We start from the raw sequence: 24,123 nt of genomic DNA on the forward strand, positions 1-24,123 counted from the left end.
CAAATCAAGAATGGTATCATTGTGAGTTAAAACAAGTTGAATATTATCATTTTATGTAATAATGTACACATTGAGAATAAACCCAAACATTCTGACTGCACAACACAAACATTTCTTACCTGGGAAAAAATAATACACAATCATGGGAAGAAAACTAGCATTTAGAAGCCAAAACTAAAATGGGAGAAAATAATCAGCATGCCTGAAAACCTGAAGCACAACATATATGTTTGGTATGTATTCACTTCTCTTAAGATAAATTATGTTTCTATTTTTAGCAGAGAATTGAGGGATGTACTATTAAACCGCTGAGCAAGGCCTCGGATAGTCAGTACAATAACATCTCGAAGATGCCTGGAGTGAACCATCAGATCCACTTCATTTTCGCTATCCACAACAATCCTGAGTCGACGTTGGTCATTTCGGAATAGCTCCACCTGTCACATCACAATCATGACTGTAAGGCCTCCCCTAGGTCGCTAAAACCATCTAGAATTTATAAAGAAACCTACATGGAATGGAGGAGCATAACTTCCACGGATTTCAGTAGTTGGAAACGAAGTCTTGGAACCTGGTTTTACAACCTTCACTCTTTTTCTATTAATTTCTAGAATTCTTCTTTCGAGACTACCCTCTCCAGGAACCTGCAAAATTACAAAGTGCCAAGTATAATATTTACTATTGTTTCAACAATAATTTGTAGATTACAAAATCTCGAGAGAATAAGCAAAGACCTTTTTAGGAGTCCAGTCCTTGTCACATAATACCTGTTTCCAAAGATCAAGCAATGAGTCTTAGAAGGGAAATAATAATCATATATGATAGAGCAATCATGCGGTAAGTTGATTTATATCTAAACTTGATAAACAGAAAACACCAAGAGGCTCCTTAATTTATGGATATTTCTATTTCATCTGCAAATTGGCATTCTGAACTTAATGGAGGAAACATGGAGTAGCACTGTCTAACACAATCTTGCAGTTCAATTTTGTTTCTTGTGACTAGTTGAATTTTCAAAGAACTTTATTACAACCTACAAATTTGCAAAAGATTAACATACAATGAATTCAGGAATTCTGTATACTTGGTGTACACTTGATTATAACAACTTTTTACAGAATTTTTTTTCTCTAGGTCACAATTCAGGATGCATTCCCTCTTTTCTAATTTGTAACAGATTATTTTTCCTTAATTTCTTCTAGAAGAACTAAATAACACAAACCCTTACTGAGAAATGCCCTTAGCCTATGGGTTAGAATAAAACATTGATGTTTTTATATCTAGTACCTGTGTGTGCTTGTCTAAAAAAATATAATTATATTATAGAGCCTGAGCCGAGTTTGGGAGTAAAGGACTACAGAAATTAATGCTGACAAATCAGAAAATTAAACCATAAAGACAACATAAAACTTGAAATAGAATCAGACCTCAAATTTCACAGCTCCAAGATCAAGCTTTTGCTTCACTTCTTTAAGTACATCAGGCTCTGCAAGAAAAGGACAAGGTCATACAGAGCATAAATCACATATCATGTTAACCATAGGGATGGCACAATGTTAGCTTTGATGGATTATAACCCCGATTGTTTAAGCTTACTCTACAGTCTGTCTCAAACTGATTCCGCCTCAACAAGCTTCCACAGGTCTCATCATTCTAGTTATCTTCTCTCAATTTAGCAATTACCTAACGTATGTGAACTGTTCCTTGATTTCCACTCATTCAGTAACTTAACAGTAAGGGAAGACTCATCCCATTTTTAGGATATTCCGTTTAACTTGGGGCTTATTATTACCTTATATGATTGAAGAAGAATTAAAAATTCAACCTAATTAAAATAATAACTTTAAGAAATAACATTATGGATAACATCTATACTCTTTACGAGGGAGTCAGGTTATATCACACAAACTTATGTCGGTTCCATCAACCACATCAGAAGACATAACTTCAGAAATTGTCCCATTACTGAAAGATAGCTGAACAATACTACTGAAGAAGCAAACAATTTCGACACTATTTCAAGGATATCATACAGATTTTGAATTGGTAATAATTCACAGGACATGGTATTTCAAATTACCAACTGCAATTGGGTCTGTGGATGCTGAGACAGGTTGCCCCTCAACTCCATCCTCTCTTACAGGAGTATAGATGGCCACCAGCCTGTACCCCACATCATCAGCATAAGCTTCATACATCCTCCCGGTCTCTCCTACAATATCAAAATTAACTTTTTGCAATCAATGATTTAAAACACTGAAAAACACCTTCAAAGTATCATATAAGACAAATGTACAAAAACAATTTGTGAAACACAACAGTCAATAAAAAAATTACAATTTAGACTATACCTTGTATGGAGATAAGATCAGGACTTCCAACCATTGCTCTGAGCCACTGAATTCTACTTTTTCCTTCCTTTCCACCACTATAAATTCCACGAACAGCATACAAGTTGGTGTGGAAACCCCTCCCCTCAATCTCCAGTTTGTCTATTCTAGGAATTCCTGAAGCCAAATATTTCTTAATCAGAGAACATTTAATGAGAAAAAAGATTGTTTTCATAGCAAAAGAAATAACAATTTTATTAAGCACATACTCATTCTAGAAAAGAACAAAGTTGAAACAACATGATGTAAAGAACTATAATTTTTCATCTACCAAATTATGATTTACAATCCACGAAGCACACTAAGAGGATTACAGGAAAAAAAAAAAAAAAAACTTAACTATACCTGAAAAAAGAAGAAAAAAAAAAAATCTTCATCTACTAAAACAGAAGACCCTTAAACTAAGGTAATTTGTCATTTACAAAAACATTAACATGAAAGGAAAAAAATACTGTGAGGGACACTAACCACTTGGCAAAAGCTCACCTTTTTGCATGGGTTTGACAATAACCACTCGACAATAACGTAAAAGAAGGATACAAGGCAATTACTTCAATTAAACACATTTTTTATATTATTCATGCAAATTCAGCTAATTTGTGCACCTCATGTAGAAACATCCATTTTAACACTGTAAGAAGAGTAACTCTTTTAAAATATAACCTAAAGCATTTCATTCCATATAACAAAGGTAAATTTGCGGTAAACCATGTCAATAATCAAAGGAAAGATATTGACCCAAGTGATTGAACTTGAAATGCAAATAACCTGGCACTACAGGAGCAGTCTCAGCATATGCTAGGTCACTTGACCTTCCAAAAACATCAGTCACAATGCATTCACATTTAAGGCAACGACCAATATCCTCCACCCGAACTTTGTAAGAACAGGAACGCTGTGTAGGTAAAGGTTCAAAAGACTTATCATCCCCTTCTGATGAACAGAACCTGCATTGTTCTTTGCACCACAAATTAGGAACAGAGGCAAAATTTTCTAAAAGACAACATTGCATTAATTGTATAAATATCAAAAAAGGTATACAAATTTACAATTTCCCCAGATTATGAGTCACAAAACAAAGATTAAAATATTTAATTAAAAAAGACCTGGGATGATAACTGGATATGGCCGCTAGTTCTCCTGCATATTGATTATATTTTTTATAGGAAACAGAAAATTTAAGTTATAGAAGAAGAGAAATACAAAAGTGGATAAAGTATCCACTAAGCCATCTGATCACCCTTAAAGACAGGAGTAAAGAACTGTTAAAATAAATAAATAAATAAAGAACTTTGGTACAAGCTGTGCAGACAGATTGGCTGTATGATCTCTACATGCAAAGATTTATCTTCAAACTAAAGCTCATAGATACCAAAAAAGTTGAGTATCACACAAGATATTGTCATTTTCCATATATTTATTTTACATATGACCGGTAAAAAGGCACAGTAACATCTGAATTGCAATTGAGGATAAATCCTACAGAAAGCAGCATTATCAAAACAAATTTTCCCACTGTGAATCTTGGATCAGAGATATCACCAAAACAGGAAAAAAGTGGCAGAGAAAAAAAGAAAAAGACTAGCTTCTAACAGCATTTATAACTTGACACTTGATGGCTCATCCATTCTAAAATTAACTCCCTTAATGAAAAAAAATATATATAAAATTTAAAGAAAATTATTGTAGCATTGAGGTGATGCTAGCAGTTCAAAGGATGCAATGTCATACCACTGATATTGGACATCTTTCTTATACTTGCCCCACACATATTGCTGAACTTCACTCTTCGGGATAACTTCAACAGCAGTGAGTACATCACCTTCCATTGCCTTTCCAGTGAGAGCAAGCATCTCCACTTTTGGAATCTCTGGAGGGCAGCCCAATATCCAATTAAATTAATACTTCAAGCTTTAATGCACACATCAAGCTATAAATACTGCATATCCAATTCAAATTAATACTTCAAGCTTTAATGCAAACTGTAAGCTATAAATACTGAATATCATCAAGCAATTAATAGAATCCAGCAAGCTAATTACAACAGAGTCTACTAGAGTAACTTTCTGTCAATCTTCTTATGTTAAATAAAGGATCTTCACTAGATTATTCCTCATAAAAGGGGGAGACAGGAGGAAAGAAAAGGGGGGAGTAGTGTAGGGATAGATGGATTTGTGATAAAAGTAACCAAGCAACCATATGTTGATGCATCTTAACTTCTTCACCAAAACTCTTTCATTCTACAGTCGGGCTGCATTTGAGCCAAACCAACCCCAAACATGGCTTGGCTCGTTTTCAGCTTGTTTTATAGAAGGCGAGGCCAAGCTTCGGCTCGGGCTTGGCAAGCTTGAGGAAATGGCCACTCATGATCGGCTCAGACATACTCAGAACAATGCATCTACAGAGTCAAAGGCGAACGTGTTTGGCTCTACTCCAAATGAACATGCTCAGCTTGGAGGTGGGAGAAATGTTAGAGTGCCAAAGGCTTTCATGGGAGCAAGCACTGAAACCGGAGTCAAAAACAGAAGCAATGGAGTTGCAACAGCGCTGAAGAGTCAAAGGCAAAAGCCAGAGGAGGCGAAGTAATAGCAAGAGAACAGGAGAAATGCAGCGAACGTCGCTACAAAGTCGAAAACAGAAGCAAGAGGCGGAGTTGTGCAGAAGAACATGCAAACAATAGCACTGAAAAGTCAAAAACAAAAGCAAAAGCAGCACAGTAGGAGAACGGGAGATATGAAGATGACAATGCATATTTTAGGGTTCCTTAGTCTAAACCCTCGTATTTTATATTTTACGCTAAAATATGCTTAAAAGGAGAGTCGTTTAACCGTTAACTCAAAGAGGGCGAGTTAAGCCTGGCTCACGAGTCAAGCGCCTCCTCTGTTTGTGTTCGGGTTCGGGTTCGGGTTCGGGTTCAGGTTCAGGCTCGTGTTTGTATTCGTATTCTCTAACATGTTCTAGTTCAGTTTTGAGTTCAGGTTAGTATCCAACAGGGTCGTTTTGGGCTTATTTCGAGCTCGAACAAACTTGTTTTGAATCCATTCCTATTCTACAATAAGTGCAAATTTCCTTGAACCTCTCTCAACATTATGTTAAGATCAGAGAAACCCCCTTTCCTTTTCAGAATATCTTCAACCTCTCTCCTTTAACCACATTCCATTAGATTTAATAGTTAACTTGATCAAAAATGCCTTGGACCTCCCCTAACATTGATAACAATCATCTGGAAACGTTCCTGCCATTAGGGAATTTACTGGAGATCTTTGACAGCAAGAAAGGTGAGAGATATTTCGATATTTCGAAAATGGAAGAGAATGTTTTCAATTTTGAAGCTAGTTGAGAGATGTCAATAAAATTCTAACCAATTATAAATATAGCCATAAATGTGAAGTCCTGTAAATTTTCAGTAGACAAACAAAAGCAAGAAATTGGTCAAAATAGCCACATGAATTATTCTTAATAAATAAGGTAACTCTAAGAATACAAGTCAGGCATGTACAATGTTACTGTATCTTCTTCATTCTCATCAAAAGTTATGTTTCTTATCAAATGAAAATCCAACCTGACAAAAGCAAATATTGTAGTAGAAACAACAAAAACCATATTTTTAATGCTTTGCTTTCTTCCAAGTGGATTACTTACCAGGGAGAATGATATCAGTGGGCTCAGACAATTTGAGTTCTCCCACAACTGAATCTGAACGAACTGGTGTGTACCTAAACATTCTAACATATTTATTAGAAAGAATACACCTTCACCAAAACTCTCATGCTAAAATTAAAACTCTGAAGAGTGGAAATTCAGAAGTCCATAACCCACAGTATGGGGAAAAAAAGTTCATTAGAAGCCTAAGAAAACTTTTCAAGTTAGCTTCCAAAGATAAGTAAGTTCAACCAATATTTAATAACTATATGGAATTGTCTGGTAGCCACTTAAGGTAGTGAACATTCATATGTTGGAAAAACAAAGTAAATGCCCCTTGAACATATTCATCAAAGTAAATGGAAAATAAATTTCACACAATTATAGTAAAAAATGAGAGAAATGTCTGAACTGAAAGGGCTATTCAAGAAATATTGTTAATGCTATCACCGACATTTTCAGTAGAACAATAGCAAGCTTGGGAACAACTGAAGAATATTAAGTACAGTTTCAAGTTACTCTAGCTTTGGGCCATGTTTGTTTGATAAGAATGGGAACCTCATACCCATGTTTGGAAGTGTATATGTGTATATTATTCCAATTGACTTGAGAACTACCTAACTCAGAATCAGAAATTCCATTTGTTATATGGTTGATGGGGCGGTATTCTTAAATTCCTATGGGAATCTGAAAGGAAATACTTTAAGTTCTGCTATATAAACAATTTTACCACATCTTTACGCATCTCTTCCAGCATCACCAATGTTGTACCGGTCACTAGCTTAATTTGTTATTATTTTTGTCATGCACTGTGTAATAGAAAGCAGAACAGGTAAAATATTGTCGCCTCTTCATGTGATAATTATAACATAAGTATAATTTCGTAAACAACCCGTCTAGCTTAGGCTATATATTGTGACAGCAAGAGTGTAAGAACGAAATATTACCCAAACAATAAACGACAATTATAATCTGAATCTGTGACTTCATAAGTTGTAGAGCTAGCTCCATTAATAAGACAAATAGTTCCTTCATTACTTTCTCTGTACCAACTAAAGAGGCTTGACCCCTCATATCCACCAAAATATTCACCTTCCCCAGCATATAAACCCGAAGATAGCTTCTTCACTCGAACACTGGAAACTATTGGAAGTGCTGCAATATTTTATTCCTTCAATGAGTTAAAGAATATTGAACAAACTAAACATTTGAAAACTCTTAGTATGATAGGGTCATTGGACAGACCACTCCTCGGAGCTCAAATAATGCAGTGCCGTAGATTTGATCAATTAAAGCAGAATGTATAATGTCAGTGAAGCTCATGAAAACACCAAATCTATAAATGTCCTAAACAGAAACCATGAAACAAGGTCTACATCAGGTAACCATACCGTAAAGGGGTATGAGTTGTAGGCAAGTCTTATTTAGTGTTTCAGCGTTGCATTATAAGGAGTAAGGCTCCTTAGATCTCCCCACCCTCACATCCAGGTGCACTTTTCTCCTTATTTTTTTAGTACATTTCTCTCATAAAATTGAACTTTTACTTCGAAATGAGTAGGTACACATGTAAGCCACATAGAACAAAAGACATTTTTAACTAGTAAAAAATAATAAACTGTACCTGGGATAACTGGAGAATCAGATATTGCAATTAACGGCTTTCCACATCTACCATCTTCACGAGTGGGCAACCAGTACAAGGCCAAATAAGCCCCAACATCTTCAAGCGATGGAGTATGTGTTCTGTCACAATCAGACATTGAAGAATTCATAGTCTACTGATGGAAACATAAAATGCTGAGACTCTGGAATGCATCAAATCACATTAAAACTTACATTGTTTTCCCGCATATAAGAACATCAGTCAAAGCTTCAGATATATCCATCAAGTCAGATTCATGAAGCTTATTCTTCAATCTGTACCATATATATTCTCCAACACCTTCCTGTCCACCAAAATACTTCTTATGAGGAACCACCTCCTTGTCCTCACAGCAATCAGGAATAACAAGGCCCAATCCTACTGGATCCGCTGTTGTGAAACACAGACATGGAATACACCACCAGGATGTAAGTTTAAGTGCTATAGAATGCAAACATAACCCATTAAAATATGAAGGACAACATACATTAATTTTGCAAGAGTATGAAAAAAAACCAAATCAATGATCTTCCATTCACATGAAGCTACTGAGGAACGTCAAAGGATTCAGCATTTAAGTTGATGTCATGTAATTGCTCAAGTGGTACCAAGGCAAAAAGAACTATGTTAGCCTGTATTCATTACTCGCAAGAAGGAAACACGAATGCAGGGCCAAAAAAATGGATAGCACAGGTAGCATTTGCACAAAAAGGAGGACAGAACCACAGGAAATTGGAGAGAAACATGGCTTGTTCTGAGTGGGTGGGCAGTTATGCAGAGGAATAAAAGCTAGGGAAGAATGAAGAATGTTAAGAAGAATTAAGTGTGGGAAGGAGAGTGTTGATCTCTCTAATGCCAAGCAATGAATTGTTCTGCATTGTTTCCTTGATCACGGTTAGACTCTGAATATTTCAGGAATCAATACAAACCTCATTGTTTTGTTAACCCTTATTCATTGTGACTGTGATATTGCCTTGGTTGAGGATTAATTAAGTGCAGGTGCCCTGTGTGGGATTCTTTGAAGATGGAGTTATGAAGTTTAGGATGAGTGAACAGTAGACAAAGGTACCTAACAGTCTACCAGATGGAATTTACCAGACCAAAATTTTACGAGTTACCCGAAAAACATGCATTAGGTTCCACAAGCATCTAATGAGAATTTTTTGGATTCAGCAACCATGAAATCTCAATTAACTACAACAAATTAAAAAGGCCGCTAATGCCTACCCTTCAAAGTTGCATTCCAATTCAATAAAATACCTAGAAATATTAATAGAGTTTGTGAATATTGAATCAACCTTTCCAATCTCCAAGCACATCTTACAGCATCTAAATGTTTTTAACTATGCAAGGGTGTCACCTTAAATTCAATTTCAACTTGGAAAGAACAAAACACTGTTGTGTTCAAACAGACTCAATCATATTATAAAAAAAAAAGGAAAAATTGCAAATCACAGTGGGTAATTTTGTCAACGGCAAGTATATGCTAATTTTCTAGTACTAAGCTACAACTCACCAGGCAGAATTGCATCAGAAACAATGGTTCTAGGACTTCCTTTGATTCCATCTTTCCGCACAGGAGAGTAAATAAGTTCAATCCTTTTCCCCACATCATCAAAAGTCAAATCCAGGAACTCTGCCAAGAGAAGGTTTTTAAAGTTTCATCATCACATTGCAAATGGATAAGCAAGCAAATAAGATCTAATAACTGGAAAACTCACCCTCAGTAGTTACTCTCTCCTTGACAACATTACTTTTTACTCTAAACCACTCATAGAAGCAATTTCCTCTTTCCCTGAACCACAAAAGATATATTAATGTCACAAGCAACAGTTAAACAAGAATGTCAAAATTTTACAACTCTCAATAAACATAAAAGTTATTCATAAAAAATCTAACCCTCCACTATAAGAAGCAACAAAGCTTAACCGTTGTCCTTCAATCATTGACCCAAGAAACTCCAATGACTGGCAAGTTGGAGGGCCTGCAATTTACACAAAAAAGAAAAAAATTGCATAAAATTACTATAAAATCTATTGTACATCACTCAGGCTTCTGAAGGTGTGTGTGTGTGTGTGTATTTCTCAATACTATCATTTCTACCAAAAAAGAAAAATACTGAAGTCTGCAGTTTCTTAATCAACGAAAAGAGAAAAAATGAAAATCCCGACAAGATAATTAGAAATTAGCTCTTTACCAGGTACAATAGGTCCGATTTGTTCAGAAAGAACAATAGGACCCCGAGCCCAGTCACTTCTGACAGGTTCACATGAAACAGAAACAAAGAAGCCGATATCCTCCACTGAGAGCATGTATGATGTGGTAGTGACACCCCTAATTTCAGATTGTGTACCATCTAAAGAAGTCTGCATTGATAACCTCTTGATTAATTTCAGATTGTGGTAACATCCAACTATTTTGACCAAAAAAAAAAACGGTTTTTTTTTTTGAATTCTGAAAAATATATTGTTTTATAACAATTCATAATGTCAAAAATAAAAAGCAATGAAATTCCAGTAATGCACTAAATGATGTCAAGTACAAATTAAAAGTCAATCCAATCATGGTCATGAGTCCATAAAAAAAGTACCCGAAACCAGCGAAAAACTGAATCACCCTCTTGACCACCCCAATATTTTTTGTCCACGCTCACTATAGTCCCTTCAACTGCCATTCCAACTATTTGTAGAGAGAGCAATCTTGGGCTCCCTAATCACCAAGCAACATTAAGCGTAAAAAGCAGATTCCAGTGATATTTCAAAAAATAGATAAATAACTAGCACAGCACACATACATGAAAAACAAACAAAATAAAAGTACTATTATGTAAACTATAATTTCAGATGGCACAGTCTAGAAATTCCAGAACCACTGGGAAAGCAAAAAAAAAAAAAAAAGCCGGTGAGTACTTAGAAATGAAATATTTTGACTGAGTTTAGAGATAACTTCACTGAAATATTATTGCACAATTATTTATTAATTGGTTATTTTCATATAATATGATAGCAATTATGTAGCTAGGAATGCAATTATTGCTTAGCTACTAACAGAACATTATAGATTTCAATTATAACATTTCACATCTTTTGAAAGTTATTGCAAGAAATTTCCTCAATGCATCCTTTTTTTAAAACAACAGGTAACTGGTTTGAATTTGTTCATCATTTGCAAACATATTCCAAGAATATAGTAAAAAAATTACCAGGACGAACACGTTCCTGCCCCATGCAAGTTCTTGGCTCTCCTACAATTCCATCATCACGCACTGGAGTGCATTGGAAGGAAATGAATTTACCAATTGCATCTTTAACTATACGATACTGAAGAAGTCCAGAAACCTCAGGTATCAAAGTACCAGTGTCTGTTTCAACCTGCAGATTCTCCAAAAAAGAAGCAAGATAATATAAGCATAAGATCATTATATACTGATGCTGAGCATTTCGAAGTGGTAGATATCTTTAAAGTGTATAAAAGGGAACCATGCAAAAGACATTAACAGGCAATGAGTAGATCAAACAGCATACCTCATGCAGGTACCAGTTGTATATACTTTTGCCTTCATGGCCACCTATGTAGCCATATGATGCTGTCAGTATTCCGCCTTCAGCATAATTACCAGTAATAGATAAGAAATTTAAGCTTGGTGGGAGAGCTGCAAGAATTAAGAAATATGAATTATTGAACTGCAGTGCCCTGAAAAGACTCACATTTACTGTGGAAAAGCAAGGATAGAGAGAGCAGCTAAAAATAGCAAGAGAAGATCCATCCATGTCCAACAATTGTCTGTTTAACAAATTCATTACTAATCTCTATGATAAACTATGAACGAAAATCGAAAGGCTTTTCTGTTTCCAGCTAACCATGCACAGAGCTGTGGAGTTAACAAAGTCAGAAAGAAAGAAATTGTTGCTTACTCATTATTTGGTTCCACATACAGAAGAAATATGTTCACATTGTTGCAACAATTAAAAAGAACAACAATTAACACAGGTGATAATTAGACATTCACATTCCAAGTATTTAACCAGAGCATAAATTAAAACTTTAAAATGCAGGCTCCCTTTTTACATTAATTTTGAACCTTTAGATTAAAAGTATTATCAACGGTTTATATCATGGATTAATGGTTTTCCAATTTAAAAAGGCAAATTTGATTATCATGAGGAGAACATAGCAAACTTTTCAATATAGTATTTAATTATAGATGCTCCACTAGTTCAATATTCTCTTTCTTCTTTCTTCTTCCTTCTCTAAAAAACTCATTCTTCTACGTAAATATAAGAGATATCTAATCGTATCAGAAGTGTTTACTACTAATATCACTTAATATTTTCGTTCCTTAAAGAAAAAGCTACATCAAGCATGCAAAATATAAGTTGATTTGGAATTAGGAAAAAAGAAATACTTGAAAAATCCTGGAAAAAACTAGTGTTGTTTGAATTCTGTAGGACCTAAACGCTAAGCTGTTACATGACATATGTTCTGTCATGAACTTGAGAAGTCATCAAGTTGTTAGAATTTCAACAGAGAAATTTAAGGCCCTAATTCTGTATTAAGCGATTAAGGTTTTTTTCTTTTGTATAATGCATAAGGCTATGGCTTCAAGGCTTCAAGGATTTCTAAGTTTTTAAGAGAAGAAAAAAGGGTCAAAGAGAAACAAAAGAAGAATGGGGATAGAAGAGAAAATCTAAAATATTATTAAATGCTATTTTGACTGAAATGGGGAACACAAACTAAACATACAAAACCCTACATTTTCAATTTATCACTTTATTATTTAAAATTCCATTAACAAGATAAATAAACAGGAACAAAGTTTTTTTACATGATTATACAAACATCAACTCATTACAACACCTCATAAATCAATTCCTTACTTCTCAATTTAATATCAACACTCCTTAAGAAGGAAAAAGACAAAGTGTCACTTACTCTCAACTGCCCCTTCTGATATAACATAAGCCGGTTCACCAGATTCACCATCAGGAGTCATAGGAGTATATTTTGCAACAATGTAATAGCCAACAGCTCCCAGAGGTATGCGGAATGCCTAAAGACATGTGAAATCTAAACTAAGGTTTTGATATAAACATACGAGAAGAAAGATAAACATTGTATATAAGAAGGATCACAGGTAGAAATTTAAAACCCTAGTTACCTTGGCAATCTTGGATGTGCTCAATGCTTCAAGACCATTCTCACCATTCAATATTGAAGAACTTGTCTTGAACCACTGCACTCTGCTTGAACCTTCAGTTCCTCCAGTGACAATACCATTTACAGTAATCTTACTATTCTCCCTTAGATCACCAACTATCTTAACATTTGTAACTTTTGGAGGGGCTGGAAATTGAGCAAAGATAAAAAGCGTAAAAAATTACAGGAAAATAATAATGTTATGCAGAATGAAAACCAACAATACCAGCGGTTCAAGCAGAAATTCATTATTCAAGAAAAGATCCAAGATATCAGGAAGAACAGAAGTAAAAGTAATGATACTGAGCCAGAATAATTTATCAGGCACTACTGAAATAAAACCAAATAATATGGGTGCACTTTTCACGAAATGACTAAACCAATGCAGTAGTATTTACATGAAAAATGCATGTTTCAAACCAAGTTTTTCTTTTGTTTTCCTTTCATTTTGACCTCAGCCAGGGCAATGACAAACTTTGCATTAAAAACCCTCTTTGAACAACCGTGAACCAAATTAGATGACTCAAGCAACTGAAAATACACCTTACCAAAAAAGTTCAAAATAATAAAAGTAAAATTTAATAAATATAGAGCATCCTAACCACTTGCAAACAACATCATGTACACATACAACTGCACTTCAATTCAATAGATCACATGTGTGCATCACAAAGAAGGAGAAAACTGCCTTGAATAAAGGAGTTGCTCACATGCACAGGAAAAACTAAGAAAATGAAGCCGAGTATCAAGTCAAGAAATGGTAAGAAAAATGCCCACTAAAGTCATACAACATTATTATTATTATTATTTTGTAAACAGCCTTTAGAGGATCATAACAAGAACAAAAGCATTATATACAAGCATTAATAAATGTACCTTGCTTCACCGTCTGTGATACTGTTGAAACAGATTCCCCTTCCTGCCCTGCAAAACAAGCACATTTTTATGTTATCAGATAATCAATAACTAAGTATATCTTGGCAAATTTTTAACATATTCCACAAATAAAATGGAGATGAACATACCCTCAAAATTAATAGGTATATAGACAAAAGCCAATTGTCTCCCAACATCTTCTTTGGCTAAAGTATACTCAGCTGTACCAGTTGATACCACTACATATTCTCTACACAAAACCAAAATAATAGTACTAATAATAATTAGAGACAATTTTGTTTAAAGAGAAATAAAAGTAGCAAACCTTTAGGGATTGATTTTTATCACAGAAAAAAACAGATTGAAGTTTTCTTAAAAGAATCCACCAAAACTATGTTATTCAGCTTCTACACAATAAGTACACTACAATTGCATTATTTTCTTATCCAATGATATTATTTTTAGTCCCTCGCAGAACGGAATATAATTCAAAACAAGTGTAACCATTCAGCAGAAAAGCAACTCAAAAAGATAGGAAGACAGATGAAAAGGAAACAAAAGTTGCAAATGATTATGATCTCCCAAAGAAAATTACTAAACCCCAACCTATTTTGAGAAAGCCACAGCAGGAGAAAAAAAAATGCCTCCTCTTATTTTATTATATTATATTGGAACATGACAAGGGAAAGTAGACTAACCCAGAGTCCTTATTCTCACGTAACCACTCAAACTTGCTAGGACCCTCTCTTCCACCAAAGTATTCCCCAACTCCTTTGATAATACATCCTTCAACAGTGTCTCCAGTGATACGGACATTACAGACTGAAGGAGGAGCTGCCACCAGTAAAGAAAGTTAAGTCTTGCTCCTTGTGACAATACTTGGTTTGAAAAAGAAAAAAGAAAGAGCAAAATTATTTTTTAAATAAAATAGAAGGGAATTGCTAAAGGAGTGAATGACATCCAAAAGATAACATTCAAATAATCAATATGTGCACACTTACAATAATATATCCCAAATTATAAACCACAAATAATAATACGTACATGAGTGCATCTAAAAATGAACTGCATAAACTTTGATAAGAAAACAAAAAGGAAAAATGAAATTTGAAGAACAAAGTTATATGAAAGCATCATGCCCCACACACCTGCCTTCACAAAATCTGTATACTTATATTGCGGTTCCCCTTTGGCACCTTCTTCAGTGACTGGTGTGTACATAAAAACCAAACTTGAATCAACATCATCTAAAGTCAACCGATACTCCTCCTCTTCTGCACCAGCAATGACAACTGGACTGCTGTTCCACCTTCTCCTTAACCAACTGAAAAATATAAACATCAGTTACACAGTTTCTATTCATTTTCATTTTCTATTAATGGGTTTGGAAGAGCACAAGCACTTGCATACACAGTCTGAAAGTAATTAAACAATCGTACCTAGAGACACCTTTTCCTGGAGTCCCACCACACCATGCAACCTCAGCTACACCTTTTATAGCATTCCCTTCTACTAGTTCCCCTTGTACTTCAAGGTTCACAACCTTTGGGATTCCACTTCCTGTGCATGAGAAAAAGTAAGGTTAAAAGACAGATGCTTCAAGCTTTGAAAAAACAATATACAATTTAATTAATGCAAATGGGCAACTTCAGGTTCACACTAGCTGAAATTATAGTATACCAAAAATCAACATTATGACTTGTTTAATAATAAACCTTTCTTGATTTTTTTAATATAAACAGTCAGAAAGAAGCTCATAATATATGATATAAGAGAATAAGTAGTGTACATCTATACAACTAAAATGGTATGGAAAAAGAAAGCAACTCAACCTGACTGAGCCTTATTCCAACCATTTGCGGGGAAACCAAATGTGTTTATACACAACAAGTCCCCATAAATATAGGTAAAATTGAAGAAAATCTTAGAACATCCAGTGATTTCTATAAAAGTTAACAAAATTTTCAATCTTCTTCAGTTTTAGCACCTTTGAGTCTTAAAAAATTAATTAACGCCTCTCATAAGAAAGTTACTCTTCCTGAGTAGCATCATAGAGCAGATTTTATTTGGTTAACTGGATAAATATAAAATAGATCAAGAGTTACTATTTGATTCTCTAGAGATCTTCCTCTTCAACTTCAAGCAAGAATACAGATTCCACAATTATTTTTCGACAGTGCATGCAACATAAAAACACTAATAATTTATTTCTCCAAAAAACATGTAACACATACCTCGTGAAATTGGAGAAGATAAGGCATATATAGGAGGATACTCAGTTTCTTCCAGTATGGGCATACACTCTACTTTCAAAAATTTGCCAATGTCTTCACGTTTTGGCCAATAAACCTGACCATTGCATGGTGTCAATAGCATGACAGAACATGGATGTATGCCTGTACAAAGTTCAGACACGATTGATATAGGAAGAATCATTTACCTCACCAGTAGCATCAGGAATAGGAACAAAATTTGAAAGTGGTCTCTCTCCCAAAAACCATTGATATTTCAAGACTAGTTGTGGATCAATGCTCAGAGTGCTATCTTGAACAAAGACAAAGTGACAGCGACAAGCATCTTCTTCTGAAGGTTTTTCAATAAAAGCCTCCTTGACCAAAAACCCAGGAGGCAAATGATCCCTCCATTGCTCAAATAGAAAGCGAAAAGTTGAGTCTGCACATGAAAAACCAATCATGTAAAATATTAAACTGGCATAGATGAAAAGTTACCACTGTCATACATAATTACCCTGGCATAAGGAGCAATGAAGACCCAAGTTACAAGCACATAAAAGAATGAAAGATCCTTTCAAAATCTAAAAGAGAAACACTCTAGATTAAATAAGAAATAGCTAAAAGACAATTACTCCAGCTAAAACATGGAATCTTATAAAACTGGAAGTCCAGAGCATATTCAACAAAGCAGGTCATGTAGCCAATACTATCTTTCATCTCTACTATTTAGATATCCACATAAATTGTAAAGTTAGCAAAAATAAATCATTTTTTGCACATATAAACCATGTTATATTTGTAAAAGACATCAAAATAAGCATTTTCTTAAAATTTTAAAGAAAATATGGATTTTTTCTCTAGTTAGAGACTAATAATGATTACTAGAGTTGCCACAAAATTCACAACACAAGTACCAAAGACAGTATTTACAGACTATTGAAAAGACTCTATAAAGTAGTTAATATAATGATTGCTCAGATTGTCAGGATAACCATTAAGTCACATGCTGAGGACACACAAACATCTCCAAAGCAAGTATGAATTTACACTTACTATCTGTCAATTTTATTGATTCAAAACCAGATTGATGAAATGACTCCTCTCAGGAACAAGACAAGGATCAACACACACCATCAATTTGAAATTATTTATCACAACTTGCAAAGGTAGGCATTAGCCAGAAGGGCATTTTCCAAAATAAATACCTGGTGCATGCTCTGGACGACAAAACTCCCAACCATCTCGAATGCACAAAGCCGTATGTGCAGGATACCGCTTTGCAATTGATAGCTCCTCTCGTGATAGATCTATCAGATTTCCCACATTATATTACAGATAAAAAAAAGTACAAATTAATACAATAACAACAAAGCAAAACATTGAAGATATGCATGATCAAGGATATCAATACAATGATTAAAATTCATTCCCATACGTAAGCTTGAAATTTTATAAGTAAAATAAAAAATGTAAGATGGGCGAAACAGAGGGTTTTATGATAAACTGTATAAACATTGATATGCAAGAAATGAGATTAATTTTTCAATCATATTACAGAAGAAAAACATAGTCCACTTACCAAACTTAAACATAACAATGTAACAATGTACCTCTATCATTGAACTTCTTCAAAGTGGGACCAACAAGCAAAATAGATGCTGCTTCTATGTGAGACATCTTAAGTATAGGATTCTCCTCCACTCGTAAATGCTGCAGCACAGCATTAAAAAGTACAACTATGTAATAATTGGATTGATGTTAAATATGCAGATAATGTAATCACTTCTAAAACCATGGACTTATAGTATTTCCTCTGCAATAGGTGAAGAACCAAAAAGAGGCATATAAATTAATCCAAAATGAAATTCAAAAACCCTAAAAAGGTGGAAAACTATATCTAAGAGCAAACAATTTATTGGTCTGTTTTTTCAAGTTCAATATATCATACATCTAGACCAGATATTTAGTAGTCTATGTACACATCACCACCATGGTACTGCCCCACAAACCATAATTCAAAACAATTTCGGTTTGCTGTCATAATTAAAAGCAAAACATTAGATTTTAGAACAAATTATTCACTTGACCCAGTAATTTGAATGATGAGATGCAATCATGTTAATATGATCACAGGCGAATTAGATCATCTAGCATTTTTTAACATATACCTTTTAAAAACTAGTGACCTGCAAAATTGACTTCTGCCATTTCTCATAAACATTGCAATTTAAACTGCTAATGGAAACATATATTCATACATGTATATTGAACTTATCATTCTAATCCAAAGCTACAAAACAAAAAAATATTACACTTTTGATATGAACCTTAAGAAAACCACAACTCATAAACTAGCTATTGAGATGGGAGAGTCTAAGGCTATATAAACCCCACACTAGTTGCCCATATTTTATAATGTTGGATCCAAATCTCATACTTTGCACTAACCCCAATGCCCACGTGAGCTAACTATACGCTAGCTCTTTGTCAGTCCCAGGTAAACACTACAATGTTGGTGTCACCATTCGTGCCACACAATTGTAACTGAAAGACGTGGTGATGATTTTGATATCAAATGATATAAACCTTAGGAGAATCACACCTCAAAAACTAGCTATTGAGATGGGAGAGCCCAAAGCTATATAAACCTCACATTAGTTGTTCATATTTTTCAATGTGGGATCAAAGTCCTATACCCCGCACTCGGGATCCTAGCAACTTTGAACCCAAACAAATTTAAATGAATTTGCACTGGAAATTATTGACATAAACATGTTGCACACATCATGTTTCCTAACACATCTTCCTGAAAATAACAATTTTCTTTTCTGAGAATTATTTAATCTTTCAATTAAACACTTATTTAATTTATAGCGATAAATAGTCACAATATTAACCTCAAGGACTGGTAGATACGGAAAACCCTTTAGAGTTGATATTTTGTTTTTGCTAGCAGCCAACACCTGAAAAAGGTAAAGAAGAAGAACAAAAGTAAAACACCTAAGTTCAATTAATTATGAAGGGGTGAAGCAGAAAGTGACATACAATTAAAACCAAGAACAAACCTGCAGCCGAGGCTGACTTGCCATGGAAAGAGACTTTAACTTATTCTGAGCAACAGAGAGAAACTAGAAAGAAGAAAGATGCACAGTGTATTAAGTAAAAAATGAATGAGTAATAATTACTATAAATGCAAGCTTAAATACCAAGACAAATCTGTCTCTTGAAGAAATAAAAAGATCAAGCCAAACATGAACTGTGATAACTGACAGCACAGCTGACAACTATATTCAAGGCATACCTCCAAGTTAGGGAGCTGTGGAAGGCTTCCAAGTGATGTAATTTGATTTCCAGCAAGATAAAGTTGCTGAAACAAAAATAAACATTCAGTAACTTTTTCAAGGATCAATTTAACATTCTCTTAGAGATGTTAAAATGAAAAATGAATACACAAACCTGTAGGGCTTTGCAATTCTCAAGAGGTTCAAATCCTGGCCCTTTAAAGTCATTGAAACTCAAATCAAGGACCTGAAAAGAAAAAATGTAATCAGACAGTTAAAAGGCATTTATTGACAACTCTGCTAGCACAAAGAAGATGTCAACTGTTTATCTTCAGCAATAAAAAGTAATTTCAGTTAATAGAATGTTTAACTTCTTTTTTGCAAAGAAAAGTTTACAAGAAAAGGCCTACAAAGATGATAAAAACATAGAGGAACAACAAACCTTGACCCGCTTCAGTATCTCAATGCCTTCCAATGTTGATAAGAGATTATCTCTGAGATAAACAAACTGGCAGAAGAGTAGTATTAGGGAAAGGAACTATGGCAACAGTTATCAAGATATAATTTAAGGTAAACATGACAATAAAGACAATCTGGACATGCTGAATCATCAGGTTTCTGTAGCATTGCTATTAAAGTAAAAGGCAATAGATATGTTTTCACATATGTTGATCTTTGCCAGGACCAACCATCCTCTTAGAGAATCCATTACCTTAACATCTCCAGCAAACTTTAATGAAAATATATGCTCAGAATGAATAAACTGAAGTGAAACACCAAAATGAATCCATAAGGCAAGAAAATAAGATAGCTGAAATTAACTAGATTAACTTTTCTCATTAAGGCTCCACTTTCATTCTCTTTTTTCTTCATAAAAAGTTCACCAGTTCTCTTTAGCAAGAAAACTAAAAATTGATATAGCTCTTGCAGGATAAGAATTTTCTTAATTGAAATTTACAGATAACTATTAAAGACACCAGTTGCTTTTACACATTCTTTCCCAAATCTTTATACTATTTAACCCAGTTTTACAAAAAAAAAAAAAAAATAAGAAATTTATCAAATTAAACCAGTGGATCCTTATCCATGACAAAAGCTAATTTAACAAAGCAACTCTTATTTAATACTGACTGGAGTGATCAAACCATTACCCACCACTAAGACATATCAAGTTTAGCAACTCAAATTTAATATCCCGTTTGAGTGGTCAAACAATTACCCACCACTAAGACATACCAACCGTTGAAAAACTAAGTAACCTAGGGTAGCAGCTAAGCATATAAATCCCTATTGCCTTCAACTATAGGTGTAGCATCAACTGCACCCTACAAAATTAAAAGAACTGATAAAAACCTAAAGGATAAAATTCTTCCACAAGATGTTACAGCAACAATGATAGTAGGGCATCTAACAAATGAATCGAAAAAAACAGCTTTCATAATTTAACATATTAAGCATTAGTGGACCCAGAATTTGATGTTTAACCTCTAGATTTGGTTGCAAGTTCAACCCGCTCGCAGAAAGACTGCGAACTCTATGGCCTCTAAGATCCAATCTCTGACATGATAAGAAACAGTAATAGTTAGAACAGCAAGCACAGCAAAGGAAAATATAATATTACATGAAATTTACTTTCAAAACAATAAGCAAACATATATATATATAAAAGAGGTAAATATAAAACCTACTATCATAAATTAACACTGGAGAGGGAAACAGTGTAGCCATAAATTCCAAGAACACCCTACCATCATTCGTTACCAGTTTATAACAAAGAAAACAAAATAAAATGAAGGTGCTCGTACAATATTGAAACAGAAATCACACTTACAATGACAACAGTACATTCCAATCAACATATTGTTAAAATTTCAATTTAATATGGGAAAAAAAAATTCTAGATACCATGGCCATCGCCAGCTCTTATGCTCCTTGATATTAAAAAAAAAAAAAAAACTCAGGCAATTATCTAATATTTTGATACCACAGCCATCCTTCATTCTTATGCTCCTTGAGATTTATGCAAAAACTTATGCAGGCTCTCATCTACATCTGTTTTCAACAACTTCAAACATTTTTGCATGATGCCCTACTGATCCACTCTAAAGCAATCTGATGACAAGACAATATATTGTCTCATGATTATTAAAGTTACATCATAGTTAAACACAAACAACGTGCACATAAAGAACATCAATTTGAACTCTCTCGTCTTCAGGAAATGAGAGACAGTAGTAGGGCTGCTTCAATTGCAAGGCAATACAAAAAAACCTTCCAAGTAACAGCACCCTTTCAGGAAAAGCTTTTGTAAAGCTAAGGAAAGCAGGGAACATTCAGTTATTCTTGCAAACTTGTATTTTTCTGTATTAAATTAAAAGCCCCATTACAAGGAGTTCCCTAAGATCACTTAAGACTTAATGAATGTTGAATTTAGGAGACTTTGGGTAGAAAGACCCACCAAAAAACAACAAGAAATAGCACATGCAATAAACGATAAGATTTTTAATCTCCAACATTTAACAAAGTTCTATTAGCATATCTGGTTCATTTGTGCAGATGTTTGAAGGCAATGGTTTGGTTTTTCATCAATGTTGAAAATTTCATACAAAAGCCATTTAGAATCAAAAACATTATGAGGTTAACCAAATTATCTGAAAAATAGATATTAACTTATACAAGTATGTTTCACAAGCAGTTACCGAAAACTTTATTACTTAATTTCAAGAAGAGCTAAATCCAAATTGATCTCCAGATGCTACTGTATTGCACTATATAAAATTTTAAGGGATTGCTAACTTAGCTCTTACCACATCATCTCCAGCTTTGATCTCCACCTGTGGAAGAACAATGAACCGAGAATCTCTGCTTTCTGGTGTTCCAGCTCTTCTCCGTCTAGATAAATTTGAACTCCTATCCAAAGATGATGACAAGGACCCAGTTCTCAATCCACTAGAAACTGAAGGCGAATGAGCTGATGGAGAAGAGACCCTTGAAATTGTCTTCCTACTCACACTGCTGCTGCTACTGTCCACTGACACAGAAGAAACCCTTCTTGAAGAAGAGGAAACTGACAATGCTGGCCTAACTGAAGCCTTCTTGACAGTGTCTTGCTTAGCATCAGACTCTGTTGATTTGCTCACTGGTGAAACTGGAACTGACTTCCTAGCCTCAAAAATACTAGCTCGCCTACTTGTGGGCTTTGTAACAACTGAAGGCAATGAACTTCTTCTAAGTTCAGGGAGAGACCGCCGAACAGATTCCGGAGGTAAAGAAGTGGTCTTTTTCCCGACAGTTGAACCGACACTTGCTGGCTTTGCTGTAGAGGTCAATGACTTCTGAGGCAAGCCACCAGTGCTGTTTCGCCTAACCACCGGAACTGCATTCGAAGTTTTCAAACAAGCACTTACAGTTGGTTTGGTCAGCCCGGGACTTGGCTCAGATCCACTTTTGAGGTCTGCTTTCTTTCTACTACTAGCACTAGTCAGTGCTGAGACTCTTGATGTGACTGAAACACTAGGCTTCCCAACTTTTTTAACCCTTTTCACACTCTCAACTGAACTTACAGATGACTGCTTTTCTTCACTTGGGGGCTTTCTCAAAGGATCTTTGCCTGATTGCACTAATGGATCCTCCATTTTGAGACCAGAATGCACTACCCAACCACAAAGTAAAAATAATTAACAAACAGAATTACAACTTTGTTCACACATTGCAAGTTATTATTCAATGAAGACACCAAAAATCAAGAAAAGAACCTACAAAAATGAAACTCGGAAACCAGACTTCCAACTATAAAAATAAAAATAAAAATTTTCACTTTTTTTTTCAATTTTTCAAGCAACGAAAACAGAAGGAAACGCTTCAAATTTAGTTGCCGACGGCAACAAAGAAAAATAAAACAAAATTGCATAATTACATTGGTATAATTTTCACGAGTATACACGCTTCGGTTTAAGTTCAGGTGTCGTTTTCGCCCCCAACAAATAAAATAATAAAGCGATAAACCACAATACAAAATTTTCGCTTTTCCCAACCACTCAGCAATGCAGCTTAAACTACACTAACTACCAAACAAACACACACAAAAAATTAAAAAAATAGAAAAATAGTTTCTCACAACTATAAGAGCAAGATTCAGCAAGCGGCAAAAACAGCACCAGGCATTCTTGCACCGAACTCCGATCTAGCACAAAATGCAGGTTCTTCAGCTAAAATAAAAGCGCATGTCTTCGATCCGAAGAACAAAGAAACCAAAACAGTGAAAAGAAAACAAACAATGCAAGCCGAAATAGAAAGAAGGCGGAAAGAACTTGAAAGGAAGAGGTGTGAAACAGTTAGATCTACCTCGCCGTATATAAGTATTGAAGAAGTGAATTAACTGAAAGTGAAAGTGAAAAACGGCAACAGTTTTCTATAGGGTTTTGGCTTTTTGGCAACACAAAAAGCAAATACAAAATAGAAACTTAGTGAGAAGAAGTGAGCGAGTGAAAGAGAAAGAGAGAGAGAGAGAGAGGAGGAAGAAAAGGTTGAAAAAGTAGAGCTGTAGAGGTTGTTTGGTTCTAAATGAAAAAGTGCTTTGGATGGACGAATGGTGAAACTGAAGAGATTTTGGATTAAAGTAAATTGAATATTATTATTGTAGTGCGCAAAATTTTGAAATGGCAGAAACTTAAAAGATTGGAGCGTATAGCTATTTGATTTGATTTGATGTTTATTCATTTTTATGTTTAAATATCTTTGTGAGTTAACTCGGCACTACTCGTCCGATAAACTTGGCCATGTTGTAAGGGTTGAAAGAACAACCTACCATCATGAAAAGGGTTAGAACAACGGACATGATGTAAACCGATGCATGGTTGGAA

At 34.6% G+C, this 24,123-nt stretch overlaps 1 protein-coding gene across 5 annotated transcripts; it reads right to left on the minus strand.

Annotated features, from left to right (window-relative positions):
* Positions 1-19: 19 nt before the first annotated feature.
* Positions 20-23,897, minus strand: LOC123218557 (187-kDa microtubule-associated protein AIR9). Of its 5 annotated transcripts, none has more exons than XM_044640040.1 (39): positions 23,606-23,897; positions 23,419-23,444; positions 22,069-22,913; positions 20,747-20,818; positions 19,704-19,769; positions 19,437-19,508; positions 19,282-19,347; positions 19,046-19,108; positions 18,878-18,943; positions 17,591-17,690; positions 17,186-17,287; positions 16,187-16,419; positions 15,981-16,095; positions 15,186-15,306; positions 14,895-15,070; positions 14,445-14,580; positions 13,896-13,996; positions 13,747-13,794; positions 12,833-13,017; positions 12,607-12,724; positions 11,199-11,326; positions 10,877-11,045; positions 10,265-10,383; positions 9,872-10,040; positions 9,574-9,658; positions 9,396-9,469; positions 9,191-9,310; positions 7,869-8,064; positions 7,654-7,775; positions 6,980-7,187; positions 6,033-6,115; positions 4,122-4,260; positions 3,159-3,337; positions 2,352-2,507; positions 2,081-2,212; positions 1,428-1,486; positions 735-767; positions 513-644; positions 20-437 (listed from the first exon to the last, which is right to left on the minus strand). In XM_044640040.1, the coding sequence occupies exons 2-39, from the start codon at positions 23,423-23,425 to the stop codon at positions 261-263; spliced, it is 5,172 nt and encodes a 1,723-aa protein (XP_044495975.1). In that variant the 5' UTR covers positions 23,426-23,444; positions 23,606-23,897; the 3' UTR covers positions 20-260. The 5 variants fall into 5 exon arrangements, with proteins under 5 accessions (XP_044495975.1, XP_044495978.1, XP_044495979.1 ...); XM_044640043.1 differs by having other exon boundaries at positions 23,379-23,444; positions 23,606-23,896; XM_044640044.1 differs by lacking the exon at positions 23,419-23,444.
* Between the last annotated feature and the right edge of the window lie 226 nt (positions 23,898-24,123).

The sequence above is a fragment of the Mangifera indica genome, chromosome 6 (genome assembly GCF_011075055.1).
Source record: "Mangifera indica cultivar Alphonso chromosome 6, CATAS_Mindica_2.1, whole genome shotgun sequence".
Classification (NCBI taxonomy): Eukaryota; Viridiplantae; Streptophyta; class Magnoliopsida; order Sapindales; family Anacardiaceae; genus Mangifera; species Mangifera indica.

Coding starts and splice junctions, on each gene's coding strand:
- LOC123218557 (XM_044640040.1), bottom strand. Junction 10,384..10,876: donor GCAGGAACGTGTTCGTCCTG/GTAATTTTTTTA, acceptor CTTGGTGATTAG/GGAGCCCAAGATTGCTCTCT. Junction 438..512: donor GTTATGCTCCTCCATTCCAT/GTAGGTTTCTTT, acceptor GTGATGTGACAG/GTGGAGCTATTCCGAAATGA.